We start from the raw sequence: 14,075 nt of genomic DNA on the forward strand, positions 1-14,075 counted from the left end.
CTTATCAAAAGGAAAAGAATTCTAGAGTTGATAAAAAATGTTCCTGTACTTGATTGCAAAATCATGGACATACATTTTTTTTTTCGGTCAGAACATAGCTAGTGAGATGATATCTGGGGAAAAACCTGATTGCGATAAGGTCAGAAAATGATATTATCTCTGCATCGTTCACGAAAACCAGTTCACCGATAGATATACCCGAATATTATCAATGAGTTCATTGTTATACCTTTCAGTGAACTTTAACACGTCGTATCTACGTTACACGTGCTTCGATTTTTGTCTTCCTTTAGGAGAAACGCTTTCTACCCACTGATCTACCGAATCGACAAAATATCAATTAATTACTTTTTCTAAGAAAATTGGTCATATCGATGATACCTTAACTGTACAAGAGTTGGGAAAGTACGGTGACTCAAAGACAAAGCGGGAAGATGGATTAAAATACAGGATTGTTCCACTTATGGTTACCTTACTATAGTCCTGATACAACTCTGAATGTTTTTACACTTATATCGCACGTTTAAATGGCAGGCATAATCGAAGAATCTTTTCCACTTGATTTAAATTTATCTTTTTAAGCGAATGCTTACCTTCAATCGGAGACCTCTTCGAAAGTGTAATGATCGAAAACCATGTTAAAATCAGCGCATACCTGTGTCGTCCCAGGATGAAAGAGAAGAAATTTTTAAATAATAGATTTCTGTAATGAAATTATACGTTAAATATATAAACACTTATTATGAACGAATAACGTAACAGATGATCATGGCGTACCGCATCGTGTGAGGGCGAATTTTAAACTGTTCGATTACTACATGTTACGCGGGATTTTAGTTTATGTATGTATATGGGAAATTCCTGATGAAACGTGGAACATACGGGCTGACAAATGTTTAAACCTGATTCTGGATGAGAAAGGAGGATCAGTTTGATACAAGGGAAAGTGTATTTGAATTTCATTAAAATATATGGATATAACATGTTTAAAAAAATTTTGAAAATATAAAAAAAATAAAAATTAATTTAATTTTTATTGCAACAAATTATAAAAATAACAGATTATGAGCTGTTATGTTCAAGTATACCTTGCCGTATAAGTGGTTCACATACAGCTCTGGGTAATAAATGATATGTATTTTTCTTTAGTAAAATAACTTGACCATCCTCAAGTTCCAACTTTCCAAAGTCTGTCACACATTTCACCTAGAACAATTGGTATGTTTAAATGTTAAAAAATATGAATGCTTCATTTATTTACCTCTACATAAGGAGTCTTTGGAGGCAACATATTTGCTGTTATATTAAATCCATAGTCTTCTCCTAGTGATCTCATGTATGTAGCTAAAGATTTGTTATATGCTTGAAACCACTGGACTTCAGCATTTAATAGATTAGAGTTTATTTCTGGTGGCAGAATGCTTCCTAATTCCCAACGTAGGTCCCTTATTTTTCTCATTCTGTTATATACATATGCTAAAAGACACCTTTTGTTTCTGGTCAATACTATGTGTCTAAGTTGTACAGATGGCAATAAAGTCATATTGTCATCATTTCGAATGGCATTACTAAAAACAATGTTTTTTGCTTTTAAAACAACAAATTTCTTCCAATCCATAATCAACTTCTATAGATCCTCCATTCCATACAAACCTATCATACAAATTTTCTTTATAGAGAGAATTCATTTCGTCAAGAACTTCTTTTACTAGTATTTCCTATGAATAACAATTATGTTTAGTTACTGAATTACTTTATTTAAATAAATTTAACTTTACATAACTTACATTAAATGGTAGAAGATCCATAGATAAATCTAGTTCTGATATAAGCTTGAATGCTTTCTTTCCAAACATTTTTTTATAAGAATAACAGTATCAACTAATGGATACAACAATAAATATTTTTTAAATGGCTTGTTGCTGCACAAAATACACTGTTTACTTTTACTAGTAGTGTCATCTATGAAGTCTTACAGCGACATCTTAGAGTTAAAAGTTTGTGGGTACTGCGTTACCCCCCTCCAGGTGCGCCACTGAATTGCTGTATTTAGGTTATGAACGAATAAACATACACCGTGTGAATCTAATACAAAAAAGAAATCTTATAAAAATGTCAATGTTATTCAGAAATGTCATCACAAAAGTACAAACATGTTCGTATCAAGCACTAACGTATTGTACGAAAGTGATCACAGAGCAAACCAGTCCGATCATTTCTAAGGTCAGTTACCAAGATGAAAAGTTTTTCTATCAAAAACCACGAGAGGTATGGATAGAGAACTTAGACACTATTGAAAGAAAAAAATTGGGACTTGTAACTTTACATCCCGATGTTTTTGGTGCCGCTCCACGAATAGATATTATCCATAGGAATGTTCAATGGCAACGAATGTACCGCTGGGTGGTAATTGTCAAACTATATCAATTGTTTCTAAAAAAAAAATATCAACATTATTAAAACTGCTAAAAAACAGAATTAATGCTTTATTTTAGAACTATGCAAATACAAAAACTCGAGCAGAAGTAAGGGGTGGTGGTAGAAAACCATGGCCGCAAAAAGGATTGGGACGTGCCCGTCATGGAAGTATACGTTCGCCATTATGGCGAAAGGGTGGTGTTGCACATGGACCTCGATCTCCTACACCACATTTCTATATGCTTCCTTTCTTCGCTCGTGTTGCTGGACTTACAAGCACATTATCTATCAAACTTGCTCAAGATGATTTATACATAATTAATGATCTTGAAGTTCCAACAAATGAATCCTCGTATATCGACGAATTGATAGAAACAAGACATTGGGGTCCTTCTGTATTGTTTGTTGATACTGAGGATATTATGCCCCCGAACATAACAGAGGCTACAGACACAATAAAACATGTGAACTTAATGCCTGTATATGGTAAGTTAAATATCAGACACATTAAATATTATTATTATATAACATATATTTATTTCTGACTTATTTTTCAGGGTTAAATGTTTACAGTATGCTAAAACATGACACTTTAATCCTCACTGAAAGGGCTGCACGTTTAATTGAGGATAGAATATTATATCACATGCATAGGCCAGATTATAAAATATTAACAAAGAAGTTTAAACTTAATCAGATTTAGAAAATAAAAAAAGCAAACATTAAATACCTGTTTACCATTTATCAATCTGTATTTATTTTTAATAATAGCAAACAATTTTTCCTTATAACTATTCAATGTAACATACCTATTAGTACAAATTTCTTCATAATTATTTACTCCTTTGAAAAATTTTAATCCCTAATTCAACCAAGGTCATTTTTTTTTTAGCATTGGCATACTAGCTGACTTTTTAGGAAGAGGCTGTAAAAGGGATGTAAATTATTAGTAATAAACGATAAATAAATTAAATTACATCTAAATAATCTTTACCATGGGATGAGGATCTCCACCCAACATTTTTTCACGAATTGCCCATCTTATGCTTGAATGTTTAGCTTCTCCAGGAAAGGACATCTGCTTCCACTCTTGCTGATATTTTTGATACAGCATTACAGGATCAGACTTTCTAGCACTTAAGGCTTTTTGAACTTCTGGTTGTAATCTCCATGGTCTTATAACTGTATAACATATAAAGCCAAATTGTTACACTCATAGTACATTATATAAAATACATTAAAACCTTACATGACTTTGATCCAGACTTTGTAGACTGTGTACTTTTTGTTTGACTACTACCAATATGGTCTTGTTCGCGTTCTAAAATATTTGGAGCACTCATAGGACGTGCACACTGCAAAGATGTCGATTTTTCATGTATTATTTTATCAGTTTCTGCATTAGTTTCATGCTGTTTCCTCAGATAAGTATCTTTTCTCAAACCTTCAAGATATTTAGTTTTACTTTGTTGCTGAAGTATATCATTTTCTTTACAAGGTACACTAGTAGGTTTAATAGTATAATGATCAAATACCTCTCTAGTTTTAGGTTCTGATTTGACTACATTTATTTTTTGTCTGGTTCTTGCAGAATTTTCTTCAGAGTTAGATTCTTTATTTTCTTTTCCATTAGATAAACATTTTACCCTTACCTTCACAAGGGAACTGTCGATATAAGAACTAGAAGAATTACTAGATATTGTACTTTCAATTAAATGTTCTGCATTATGTTCTCTAAGAATTTCTTTGATCATATTGTGTTGTTTATGTAATATTTTTCTTTTCATTTCTTCTTTTCTCCGTTTCGTTTCGTGTTCTTTGATTTTCCTGTACAGCTTTAAATCTTGTATTAACAAAAATAATATATATTAATAAAAAGCTGCGTTAAAAAACAAGGTAGAAATAAAATATTGAGATAACTACCTTTCATAAAAGCTTTAAGTTGTTGCCCGGTAATTCCAACGAATCCTAATGAATTCAACAGAGCAAGTACTTCTCTCGGATCGTCATCCATTATAAAAGAATAAATAAAACTATCTTATAACAATAAAGGACAACAATAAAAATCGGCTGAGTTTGTTTTTGTATTCACTGTACATTCAAATGACAGAAACGTTGAAGTCAGTTACATTTCCCATAGTCATGAGTATTTATAATCAAATAGAGAGTCGCACAAAACCTTTTTCTCATTTTTGTTGCGCTCTCTACAATTCAGAACGATGATCTTAGGAACTATATCAAGCTAAGTGATCGATGGATCGCACTGGTTGATAATGAAGAATATCGCACTGAAATTTCTATACCCGCCATCTTTTACAGAAAGTAGGAATTAAAAAGACCGTTTGCAAGAATTCGAAGTGTTGATGAAAAGTACTGCGATCAATTATGAAATACAAAATGTTTATATTAAATAGAATCCTATGTAAGCATTTGATAATTAAAAACATTTTGCACAATTAAGTACCGTGGTTGACAGGTAAGATGTTAATCAGTTGTTTCATTGTTGAATAATTTTAAAATGTTTGTACAATCACCAATATAATCGGTAACTGCGCAGAACCTTTCACCTGCGCTTGGATTTAAGTTTAACGAAGCATGGTTTAATTGTGCATCAGTCTGAAAACTGATCTTCGTAGAAAATGCCGTCGATCACGGGTGCGATTTTTCTGTTCCACGTTACAGTGATATCAAGCTTGCTTTCAGGTAATATATTCTCGAAACATTTCTCAAAACTTAACATTAACCATCAGTGAATGGAGCGTTGAGAAACAATGAATTATTAACATTTCTAATATTTCAGTATTTTAATAACTGATAGGTATTGATTAAGAAATAAGCTTGCTTTCCAGACATACATGCTTCAAAAATTCATTCTTTGGAGGTGCCGCCAGTCGTGCGTAATGGTACTGGACCGATCGATCTATCATGTATTTACAATGTCAGAAAGGACGAAAATGGTCTCGTGATAAAGTGGTATCATAACATGGACCAAGTCTATCAATGGATACCACCAAGTAATTTTATTTTTAATCTATTTATATAACTGAATCTATACGACACACATTGTTTTTCTTATTATGTACCATAGTGCCGCCACAGGACGTGGGAGTTTTGAACGGATTCACTGAATACCCCGAGTCAAATTTACGACATCCTAATTCAAAATCCATTATACATATAAAAATGGTCAGCATCGAAATGGGAGGAGAATATGCCTGTACAATCAGCACGTTTCAAGAAGAAGACTCGGCGACCATGAACATGATTGTTTATGGTAGCTTTATGATTTATATAATTATTAAAAAATATATCCCGTATATTATCGGGAGATATTTATTTGCAGCTCCAGAAACTGATGTAAAGATATATGTTTCTTATTTCAATGAAAGTCACTTGAATCTGACATGCGTGGAATATGAGGCACAACCACGACCAATTTTAAAATTTTACATAGAAGGAATTGAAGTCGATAATTATTATGATGAAATAGTAAAAATGGAAGAAGGTGTTCTCTCCGTGAGTCGTAGTACGATTTTAAATAACATTCTCGAACCTATATTAATTGATTGTGAAATTTCCATTCCTCGGACGGATTACAAACGCAGGAAGAGGATCGTCTACTACCCTGGTTCGAAAAATCGCAATAAATATGTAAAATAATAGAATGTTCACAAATTTATAATTATTCTTATTCTATGTGTTTCAGTTCAATCATTAGCCCAAACCAGCAATGCATCAGGAGATGAAGTTAGACCTGTTAACACCAACATTGTCATTATCATTTTATATATTTTAATATTGTCAAAATAACAGTTAACGTCATAAGAAAAGGAAAATTAAAATAGTATTTTACCTTTGTTTCATCTACTTTGTATAATAATGTATGCAGGCTAATTTGGTAAATTGCACTTGGAATTAGTAAAGTGGATTATTATAAACAGAAATCTCGTTGAATATTATATTAAGACAGAAAATGCGATTGCGTGTGCGTTAAAGATGAAGGAGGTGACATGACTTGGTGGGGATATATATCTTGATGTAGCGATCCTCGATGAGATTATCATTTGGTCCTCGGCATTCATCTGCAAACGGTCTTCAAGTTGACATCTTTATCACTGGTATTTCAAATATTTTATTTTATTACAACTCTTCTATTTAACGCATAGCAATCCATGCTTAGGCATTTGAATATTTCATTTTAATTATTTTTGATCAGAATATCAACCGATTTTTGCAATAAATGTCGTGAAAATGATAAGTAATTGTGTTTTTTCATTTAAAGCGTTTGTTCGTCGTGCGTGCTTCCTAGCTGAATTAAAAACTAATTTGGTCGTCCAATATGAAGATGAATTGTACTTGTGTGATCCTGTTGCTCGCAGGTAAGCGATATTATTTTTATTACTTATAAAGATTTAACATTGAAACACTAAAGTAAAAGAATTGATCCGTATTGTTTTTAATAATTCATGTTAAATTTCATTGAATCGTAAAATATATTTCACAATATTTATGGGAACAGAGATATCCCGAGAATAATGAAACGTTCAGTGGGATCTGAATTAGATTAAATCGCTGACCACGCTATAATCTTTACTTTGAGAGGATGATGCCGTCAGAATATTATTCGAAACAATTATTATAGTATTACTGCATTTACCTTTTTCATTGATAAAATCCTTCGTTAACGCTATACTAATTGGCACCTATGTATGTAGTATTCTACATCAAAATCCTGATACTTTAAGAAAGTCTAATCGAGTTATATATTACTTTGCGCATCTTGTACATGCTGTAACTTGTAATTACCTACTTAACATTCATTACTGAACTTAAAGTTGTGTCAGGGCATCCATAAATGCATTTCTTTTAACTTGATCGTATTTTATAGTTTTATAAAATTAGAAAGATGTTCTTTTCAGGCAGTGATGCAATAAATAAATAGACTATAAAGTTGATTTCTTTGATGGTTCTGTTTCATAGTATGTGCTTTGTGGATCTTTGGAGAAACTATTTCATGCGATCAATGTGGCAGAGAATGTGCCGATATTTGTGGCACCCGGCAGTTTCGTGCTTGTTGTTTCAACAACATGAAGAAGAGGCAGCTTGATTTCGGATCGCAATCGTGGATGAGATTACATCGGCATACAATACGAGTACATCCAGATTATGATATGCATTAATTACTCAACAATTTCGTCTCCGATCGGCTTTATATGATTTTAAATCATAAGATACTTTTAATTTTCGCTACCTCCATTAGCTTAAATATACGAAATATTTCAAACGCAGTAAAATAAATAATTTGATTACTAATAAATCAAATAGGTTTCGTGATAATAAAAATTGCCAATTCTAAATTGGTCATAAATATAAAATTTATTTATACCTTATTATCCTTCTTGTTGATTGTTACATACTGTATTTAAGTAATCCACGACTGTATACGTTTCGTTACCTTTTTTAATAAAACTGCCCGCTTTGATTCAGTGGAACAGGAATCTAATTTATTTAATAATTTTTTACCTTTATTTCTAATTATATTCCATTGTAACTTATCTAAACCAGAATATGATTCCCTATTTAATAACATTACTAAATCTGATTTAATTTTAACATTATCAAATGTTAATAATTTTTCTACACTTTTCTTTTTAGGGAAATTCTGTTGTTTTGGGCTTGTATCTTTATCATTTACAGTTTTGAAATCTTTTTTTTGATGATTAAGATTGTAGAAAGTACGGCGATCTATAACTTCTATAAAACAAAAAGAGCGATGAATTATTTTTATATGTACGTTTGTTATAAAATTGTAATTGTCATTTAATTTGTATACCTCCTGTATCAACATCAGGAACAATACTTTTGTTCTCACTCATTGGTACCACACTAGAAGTGACATTTTCTTTTTCTATCAGCAATGATTCATTTTCAGAATTCGTTTTTTCCGTATTGTATTGCATATTAAAGCTTGTATCTTCATCAGAATCATATTCATGTGGTATGATGAGTTTAAACATTGAATTTTGTAATCCATAACTACTAGGAACACTGCACAAATATAAAATATTTAATTATGAAGATTTTGCATAATAATTTGTTGCAAGGATGATACATGCCTTGGAATAGGTTCATCTATCCATGGCACTGACAACCATAACTTTAAATCACTTGGAAGTTCATAGTTATCAGGAAGCCAGGATACTCCAGAAATATTGAATGATTTTAAATATCCATATAAATCATTGTACCATGTACAAGATTGCTTAACTAAATGTCTTGATAAAAGCCTGTAACCAAATATTTCAGTCTACAGATTTATTTAGACACAGATCTATCTGAAATAATGAATAAACTAACCATATTCTGCTAACAACAGCATATGCAATAACAGCAATAATCCAAGCATGACCTATACCCATTCTACTTTTGAGGTAATGTGCAGAATGTTTTGAAACTTCTTCCAGGCGTAACATGAGCTTTGCAAAACCCTGTGTTCTAACCAATACATATTCTACCATTTGTTTACTAGGTAATATAACATAATTATTATTTATTTCAACAAAGCTTTTCAAATTTTCATATTCTTTTTTAAGTTGTAAAGAGAGGTAGTTGAGTAGGACTTTATTCACTTTAAGCATAGATTTAACACCCTTGTCATTCCGAAATTTGGTTTTCATACGGTAAATTATTCTGCTTAAAATTGCTGCTTCCTTGTGTAATAAATCTTGAGAAGTTAAATCATTTATAACTTTCTCTAATGTTGTTAAAAACGCTGTTGTATCTAATAATGAAAAAAGAAGAACATTATTACATTTGTATGGCACTGAGTTTTAAATATTTCAGACTCACCAAATTTTTGATGCCTAACATGGCAAGTTACATTTGGCGGGCGTTCTAACTGTATGTGATTCCATATAACTTCCATAATGATTTATTTATAATATACTTACTTTCAAGATATATATTCAAAACATAACCTTATTTTTCATATAGATTTTTAGTAATATAAATACACACAAATATATCATACAAAGATATTTTATACATGTTCCTATCAGTACTTTTACAATTTACAAAATACATTCAATGGTCACGTTACATTTAAAATTTACTGAATGAGGTACCATGAGTTTGTTTACATATAGTGGTGCAGGAACGCCCCCCATCGACGATATACTACCATGCCGGTAGAATCTGTCGGTCTATCAGGGGCTGGTCTGCACAGTACAGGACTACATGGGGGTGGATCAAGAGGGACTAATTTGTATACTCCACGATATTTCAAAGCTCCTTGAATGATAGGACGATACATTAAATTTGTCCATGCAGCGAAACCCCGTCGTGAATTCGCAGGCTGTTTAAATCTTTTATGCGTAATTAAAATAAATTAATAATAAAAACTTTATAATTACATACAATCATTTGATATTAAATCTGTACCTGACACCCTTTATTGGTTCAATCTTAGGAGAATACTCTTGGCAGGATTTGCGATACTCTATCCTTAATTGGGGTTCATTACACGTTGTTATTGTATAGCTACATCTATCAAAATGAGTTAATGGACAGAGACTACACCTTTTTCTTTCCATTGAGATATATATTTACTTGTAAATTTTTTAATTGTGTAATTATATCAAATTATCGTCACGGGGAGATCCTCGTAAACAAAAAACAATTGAACGTTGTTGTATCTGAAAAATAAATAATAGTCATTGATTCACCCCTATAATGCTAAATTTAAGTTGATTTGTGTCATTTATTTGGATTTTACATTTCATTCTATTTGTTACAGTATTGTTAGTAAGGGACAGATATGGTATGTGTACGTATACATAAGGAATTCAGCACACAGAGGGTGTACATGAATAACACCTGGTGCTTCCAACATAGAATAATCCACCGGTAGTGAGAGGTGTTCGTAAGACCGGTCCATATTCGTAAGGAGCAGGGACTGGCTTTGGTAAGGGTGCGCAAGTGATACATGGATGCCCTGTACAGGGTGGACAAACGAAAGGTCGCGGAGCACATGGTAAAACTTGTGCCCGAGTAGGGCACGGCATACAGGTAACTGGCATAGGCGGTGGGCACTTAGGTGTTTCTTGATATTCGCATGGATAACATAAACACTCCATTGGGCATGACATAGTACAAATTTGTGGACATTGTGGTTCCATTGGAGGACAACTGAAATAAATGTTTATTAAAAATTAATTAAAATTAACCAAATCATAAAATTATCAAACCATTGAATTATATCTTTCGGACAGATTTTATTAGAAGGTTCATCACATTTTACGAATACTGACATTTTTCAGCTATATATATATATATATATGTGTGTATATTTGTAATTATATAATCGTAAATTTTGTTAATTCTTCCGAAAAGAAAGTTCTATGGAATAAAAGTATGAAGTATGACGTTAAGATAATTGAAGAATATTAATGAATGTAGATAGATTCAATTGTTATTGCACGAGCAAATGTTTCGCGACTAATATACTTTATTTATATAATCACTGTATAAGTTTATCAAGGACGGAGGAGTTCGAGGAGTGATTAGAGCCAACGCCGCTTTGAAATGTACTTTAGTAATTATAGAAGCATTTAAATCTTCTTCAAGCGCTTTCATAGCAGCTTCATGGCATATCGCTTGAATCTCTGCTCCTGAATAACCTTCCGTAAGTTCGACTAGATCTTGAATTTGTACATCCTCAGCAATGGGCATATTTCTTAATTTTATGTCGAAAATTTCTTGCCTAGTATCGTAGTCAGGCAATGGTACGTATATTATTCGATCCAAACGACCTGGTCGAAGCAGTGCCTATAAAAAATGATAATCCTGAAATAACACTGTTTACTAAACATAGCATTATATTAATGTTCGACTAACTTTATCAATTTTATCTGGTCGATTAGTTGCTGCGACTAGTGTAACACTTCCTAATGCGCTAACGCCATCGAGCTCTGTTAATAATTGTGCCAAGACTCGTTCTTGTACGTTACTTCCAGCACTAGATGAAGATCCTCTTTCACCTCCCAAAGCATCGATTTCATCAATGAACACTATGGAAGGTGAAACCTGTCTTGCTTTTCTAAATACTTCTCTGACTGCTTTTTCCGATTCACCGACCCATTTTGAGAATAATTCTGGACCCTACTTGCAATATAATCTTGTAGATTAATAAAAAATAATACAAAAAAAGAAAAATGCGTCTCACCTTTATATTTAAAAAATTGACTTTGCTCTCTGTTGCAAGAGCTTTTGCGATCATTGTTTTAGAACAACCTGGTGGTCCAAACATCAAAACACCTTTAGGTGGAGTGATACCCATTCTAATAAATGCTTCAGGATGACGTAATGGCCATTCCACGGCTTGTTTCAACTTCAATTTCAAATCTTTTTGACCCCCAATGTCCGACCATCGAACATTTGGTACTTCTATTAAAACTTCCTTCATGGCTGATGGTTTTGTTACAGTCAAAGCTCGGTTGAAATCTGATGATGTTACTTTTAAACATGATACTGTATCTGCTTTTGGTTGGTTTTTTATTGCATTCAGAACAGCTTGTGAACATAGGCCATACAGGTCTGCACCAACGAACCCGTGAGTTACAAACGCAATATTTGCTACATCTTCCATAGATAATGTGTTTGGGATGTTTGATACCATCTTCTGAAGTATTTCTGCGCGCATAGTGGGAGTAGGTACGTAAATCTCAAATTCCCTATCTATTCTACCGGGTCTCCTAAGGGAATTATCCACCAAATCCAGCTTCGAAGTTGTAGCTAATATTACCATTTTATCGTTAGCATGTTGTATATCATCAAAAAGCGCAGTTAGTTGTGCAAGAACCCTTCTTTCATGATCCGTACTCGAGGTACTCCTCTTAGGACATAAAGTATCTATTTCTTCTATTAAAATAACGCTTGGGGATTTGGCTTTCGCTTCCATGAAAATATCTTTTAATCTCTGCTCTGTTTCGCCCAGAGATTTGCTATAAATATCTGAACTGTAAATAGTGAAAGAACTGATATTATATTCCGATAATAAGGCATTAGCAATCATAGATTTGCCGGCCCCAGCGGGACCATATAGCAATATCCCTTTACTGATGTAAAAGTTTATAATACTATTACATCTACCAAGTCCAATATCAAGAACATCTTTAATGTCTTGTATTATTTTATCGTAGCCTCCAACATCTTGTATTTTATATTTAGCTTGTTTACTGTCTTCTTGCTCATCTTCTTGCTCTTCATCTAAGATTGTCCATTTTGTGTTGTAAAGTGCTTTGTAAAATTTGAAGTCATGTATTTGATTGTTTACATTTAATTGCTCAAATTGATCAGATAAATCATGATTTGTACATTCATCTGATATTACTTTCATAATCTTATAAATTAATTTCTTTCCATAAAAAGGCACACTTAATTTATTGCCAATAGCAAATATTTTTTGTTCATTATGATTTTTCAATACTATGTTCAGCTCTGTGCTTATTTCTGGTAATGTATGTTTTCCAATGTTACTAATTATAAATTCTTTAGCAATATTAACTAAACAATTTAATTTTTGAATCTTCACTGGACCTCGAAGATTATTTAACTCTATTGCTGTAAGAAATATACTGATAAGAAAACTTGTCTTTTTAATTATCTGAAAAAAATCATTGCACAATTTACCATGTTTTGTTAATGAAATGCTTGTCAAGGTTTTATCTTTAGATGGCCATGCTGTCTTTACAACTGTAGTATTTCCAGTAGTAACAAAGACAGGATCTGCTATTGCAATTTCACATAATTGCAAAGCAGATTGTGATATAAATACCATGTCATTGCATGCTCTTTCAGAAATATTTTTTGGCTGTTCTATGCAAAAATCATTTATGTTAGAAAAAGTACAAGGAATAATAAGTATGGTAATGTACCTGATGGTCTGTATATTTCTACATTGCTGTATAATACACCATTATGAATGAAATCATGGGTCCAACTCTCCAAATTAGGTGGACAATTAGCATCATGTACTGCTACATCTTTCTGTGATAAAACACTTTGACACTTTTCACATGTCATCCAAGGTGAAAGGCTTTTCCTTCTACCTTCCTTTGCCTTCGAGGTCATTCTAAAATAACGTAAATGATTGATAAAATGTTTTCATTGTGTCATATATTTTTTTGACAACAGCACCAAGAAACATAACCTATAAATTACTTGTAACTGTTTTATGTTAAACATTATGAAAAAACTAAATATACATACATTCTATGACAATGGGTACAAATACTTTAAAGGTATAACTTTAATGTTAAAGTCTATGTAACATGTGTAATTTCATACAAATATTTACAGTCATACACAGTATACCACCTACGCGTGCTCGTACGGTATATGGGGTTAAAATTGAATATAGAGCGATGGTAAGATTTGGAAAATAAATGAATTAGTATTAAAGAGAATATGTAAATAAATAAATAAAAAAATGTAAACAAAATTTTGATTAATAAAAAATTAAACAATTACTATATATAGATTGATACAAAAGATAATAACAGTAGAGCATTTGGGTTTGCAGTCATCGAATATTGTATTAAAAGCCGCTAAACAACGATGGATTATATTTCTAAATTATATGCAGATTTTCTAGCAAA

General features: G+C 32.1%; 6 protein-coding genes across 11 annotated transcripts; 2 read left to right on the top strand and 4 right to left on the bottom strand.

The window, feature by feature from the left end:
* Positions 1–372: 372 nt before the first annotated feature.
* Positions 373–1,928, bottom strand: LOC117601264 (DNA replication complex GINS protein PSF1). 2 transcript variants are annotated; one of them, XM_034317819.2, is made up of 6 exons: positions 1,788–1,928; positions 1,654–1,718; positions 1,262–1,568; positions 1,089–1,206; positions 778–908; positions 597–703 (listed from the first exon to the last, which is right to left on the bottom strand). In XM_034317819.2, exons 1-5 carry the CDS (start codon positions 1,854–1,856, stop codon positions 799–801), a joined length of 669 nt encoding a protein of 222 aa, XP_034173710.2. In that variant the 5' UTR covers positions 1,857–1,928; the 3' UTR covers positions 597–703; positions 778–798. The 2 variants fall into 2 exon arrangements, with proteins under 2 accessions (XP_034173711.2, XP_034173710.2); XM_034317820.2 differs by lacking the exon at positions 778–908 and having other exon boundaries at positions 373–703.
* Positions 1,929–2,112: 184 nt separating this feature from the next.
* Positions 2,113–3,121, top strand: mRpL4 (mitochondrial ribosomal protein L4). The gene is made up of 3 exons (XM_034317810.2): positions 2,113–2,406; positions 2,496–2,904; positions 2,976–3,121. The coding sequence occupies exons 1-3, from the start codon at positions 2,113–2,115 to the stop codon at positions 3,119–3,121; spliced, it is 849 nt and encodes a 282-aa protein (XP_034173701.1).
* Positions 3,122–3,201: 80 nt separating this feature from the next.
* Positions 3,202–4,628, bottom strand: LOC117601260 (Hyls1 centriolar and ciliogenesis associated). 4 transcript variants are annotated; one of them, XM_034317808.2, is made up of 5 exons: positions 4,342–4,628; positions 3,954–4,261; positions 3,668–3,773; positions 3,413–3,600; positions 3,202–3,343 (listed from the first exon to the last, which is right to left on the bottom strand). In XM_034317808.2, the coding sequence occupies exons 1-5, from the start codon at positions 4,430–4,432 to the stop codon at positions 3,296–3,298; spliced, it is 741 nt and encodes a 246-aa protein (XP_034173699.1). In that variant the 5' UTR covers positions 4,433–4,628; the 3' UTR covers positions 3,202–3,295. The 4 variants fall into 4 exon arrangements, with proteins under 4 accessions (XP_034173699.1, XP_034173700.1, XP_034173698.1 ...); XM_034317809.2 differs by having other exon boundaries at positions 4,071–4,261; positions 4,342–4,626; XM_034317807.2 differs by having other exon boundaries at positions 3,668–4,253.
* Positions 4,629–4,768: 140 nt separating this feature from the next.
* Positions 4,769–6,722, top strand: LOC117601263 (uncharacterized). The gene is made up of 6 exons (XM_034317816.2): positions 4,769–4,894; positions 4,976–5,121; positions 5,268–5,432; positions 5,507–5,692; positions 5,762–6,046; positions 6,125–6,722. Exons 2-6 carry the CDS (start codon positions 5,058–5,060, stop codon positions 6,226–6,228), a joined length of 804 nt encoding a protein of 267 aa, XP_034173707.1. The 5' UTR covers positions 4,769–4,894; positions 4,976–5,057; the 3' UTR covers positions 6,229–6,722.
* Positions 6,723–7,804: 1,082 nt separating this feature from the next.
* Positions 7,805–9,553, bottom strand: LOC117601256 (nucleolus and neural progenitor protein). Its single transcript, XM_034317800.2, has 5 exons — positions 9,268–9,553; positions 8,776–9,199; positions 8,535–8,705; positions 8,252–8,466; positions 7,805–8,172 (listed from the first exon to the last, which is right to left on the bottom strand). The coding sequence occupies exons 1-5, from the start codon at positions 9,341–9,343 to the stop codon at positions 7,841–7,843; spliced, it is 1,218 nt and encodes a 405-aa protein (XP_034173691.1). The 5' UTR covers positions 9,344–9,553; the 3' UTR covers positions 7,805–7,840.
* Positions 9,554–10,472: 919 nt separating this feature from the next.
* On the bottom strand, positions 10,473–13,849 carry LOC117601246 (ATPase family gene 2 protein homolog A). Of its 2 annotated transcripts, XM_034317780.2 has the most exons (7): positions 13,687–13,849; positions 13,353–13,549; positions 13,108–13,293; positions 11,642–13,038; positions 11,314–11,577; positions 10,728–11,244; positions 10,473–10,605 (listed from the first exon to the last, which is right to left on the bottom strand). In XM_034317780.2, exons 2-6 carry the CDS (start codon positions 13,546–13,548, stop codon positions 10,915–10,917), a joined length of 2,373 nt encoding a protein of 790 aa, XP_034173671.2. In that variant the 5' UTR covers position 13,549; positions 13,687–13,849; the 3' UTR covers positions 10,473–10,605; positions 10,728–10,914. The 2 variants fall into 2 exon arrangements, with proteins under 2 accessions (XP_034173671.2, XP_076544640.1); XM_076688525.1 differs by lacking the exon at positions 13,687–13,849 and having other exon boundaries at positions 13,108–13,288; positions 13,353–13,484.
* Positions 13,850–14,075: the final 226 nt, after the last annotated feature.

Source organism: Osmia lignaria, chromosome 6 (assembly GCF_051020975.1).
Source record: "Osmia lignaria lignaria isolate PbOS001 chromosome 6, iyOsmLign1, whole genome shotgun sequence".
Classification (NCBI taxonomy): Eukaryota; Metazoa; Arthropoda; class Insecta; order Hymenoptera; family Megachilidae; genus Osmia; species Osmia lignaria.

Bases quoted from the DNA above. Each gene is read 5' to 3' on its own strand.
- mRpL4 (XM_034317810.2), top strand. From the start codon at position 2,113: ATGTCAATGTTATTCAGAAATGTCATCACAAAAGTACAAACATGTTCG. The intron at 2,407-2,495 runs GTAATTGTCAAA...GCTTTATTTTAG, and splicing joins AACGAATGTACCGCTGGGTG to AACTATGCAAATACAAAAAC. The intron at 2,905-2,975 runs GTAAGTTAAATA...CTTATTTTTCAG, and splicing joins GAACTTAATGCCTGTATATG to GGTTAAATGTTTACAGTATG.
- LOC117601263 (XM_034317816.2), top strand. From the start codon at position 5,058: ATGCCGTCGATCACGGGTGCGATTTTTCTGTTCCACGTTACAGTGATA. The intron at 5,433-5,506 runs GTAATTTTATTT...TATGTACCATAG, and splicing joins CTATCAATGGATACCACCAA to TGCCGCCACAGGACGTGGGA. The intron at 6,047-6,124 runs GTTCGAAAAATC...TATGTGTTTCAG, and splicing joins GAGGATCGTCTACTACCCTG to TTCAATCATTAGCCCAAACC.
- LOC117601260 (XM_034317806.2), bottom strand. From the start codon at position 4,432: ATGGATGACGATCCGAGAGAAGTACTTGCTCTGTTGAATTCATTAGGA. The intron at 4,262-4,341 runs GTAGTTATCTCA...TGTTAATACAAG, and splicing joins ACTTAAAGCTTTTATGAAAG to ATTTAAAGCTGTACAGGAAA. The intron at 3,601-3,667 runs GTAAGGTTTTAA...TATGTTATACAG, and splicing joins AAAGTCTGGATCAAAGTCAT to TTATAAGACCATGGAGATTA.
- LOC117601246 (XM_034317780.2), bottom strand. From the start codon at position 13,548: ATGACCTCGAAGGCAAAGGAAGGTAGAAGGAAAAGCCTTTCACCTTGG. The intron at 13,039-13,107 runs GTAAATTGTGCA...TATTTCTTACAG, and splicing joins CATTTCATTAACAAAACATG to CAATAGAGTTAAATAATCTT. The intron at 11,245-11,313 runs GTTAGTCGAACA...CATTTTTTATAG, and splicing joins GACCAGATAAAATTGATAAA to GCACTGCTTCGACCAGGTCG.
- LOC117601264 (XM_034317819.2), bottom strand. From the start codon at position 1,856: ATGTTTGGAAAGAAAGCATTCAAGCTTATATCAGAACTAGATTTATCT. The intron at 1,719-1,787 runs GTAAGTTATGTA...TGTTATTCATAG, and splicing joins TGGATCTTCTACCATTTAAT to GAAATACTAGTAAAAGAAGT. The intron at 909-1,088 runs GTATACTTGAAC...TTTCTCATCCAG, and splicing joins TGAACCACTTATACGGCAAG to AATCAGGTTTAAACATTTGT.
- LOC117601256 (XM_034317800.2), bottom strand. From the start codon at position 9,343: ATGGAAGTTATATGGAATCACATACAGTTAGAACGCCCGCCAAATGTA. The intron at 9,200-9,267 runs GTGAGTCTGAAA...TTTCATTATTAG, and splicing joins TGTTAGGCATCAAAAATTTG to ATACAACAGCGTTTTTAACA. The intron at 8,706-8,775 runs GTTAGTTTATTC...ATTTGGTTACAG, and splicing joins GCTGTTGTTAGCAGAATATG to GCTTTTATCAAGACATTTAG.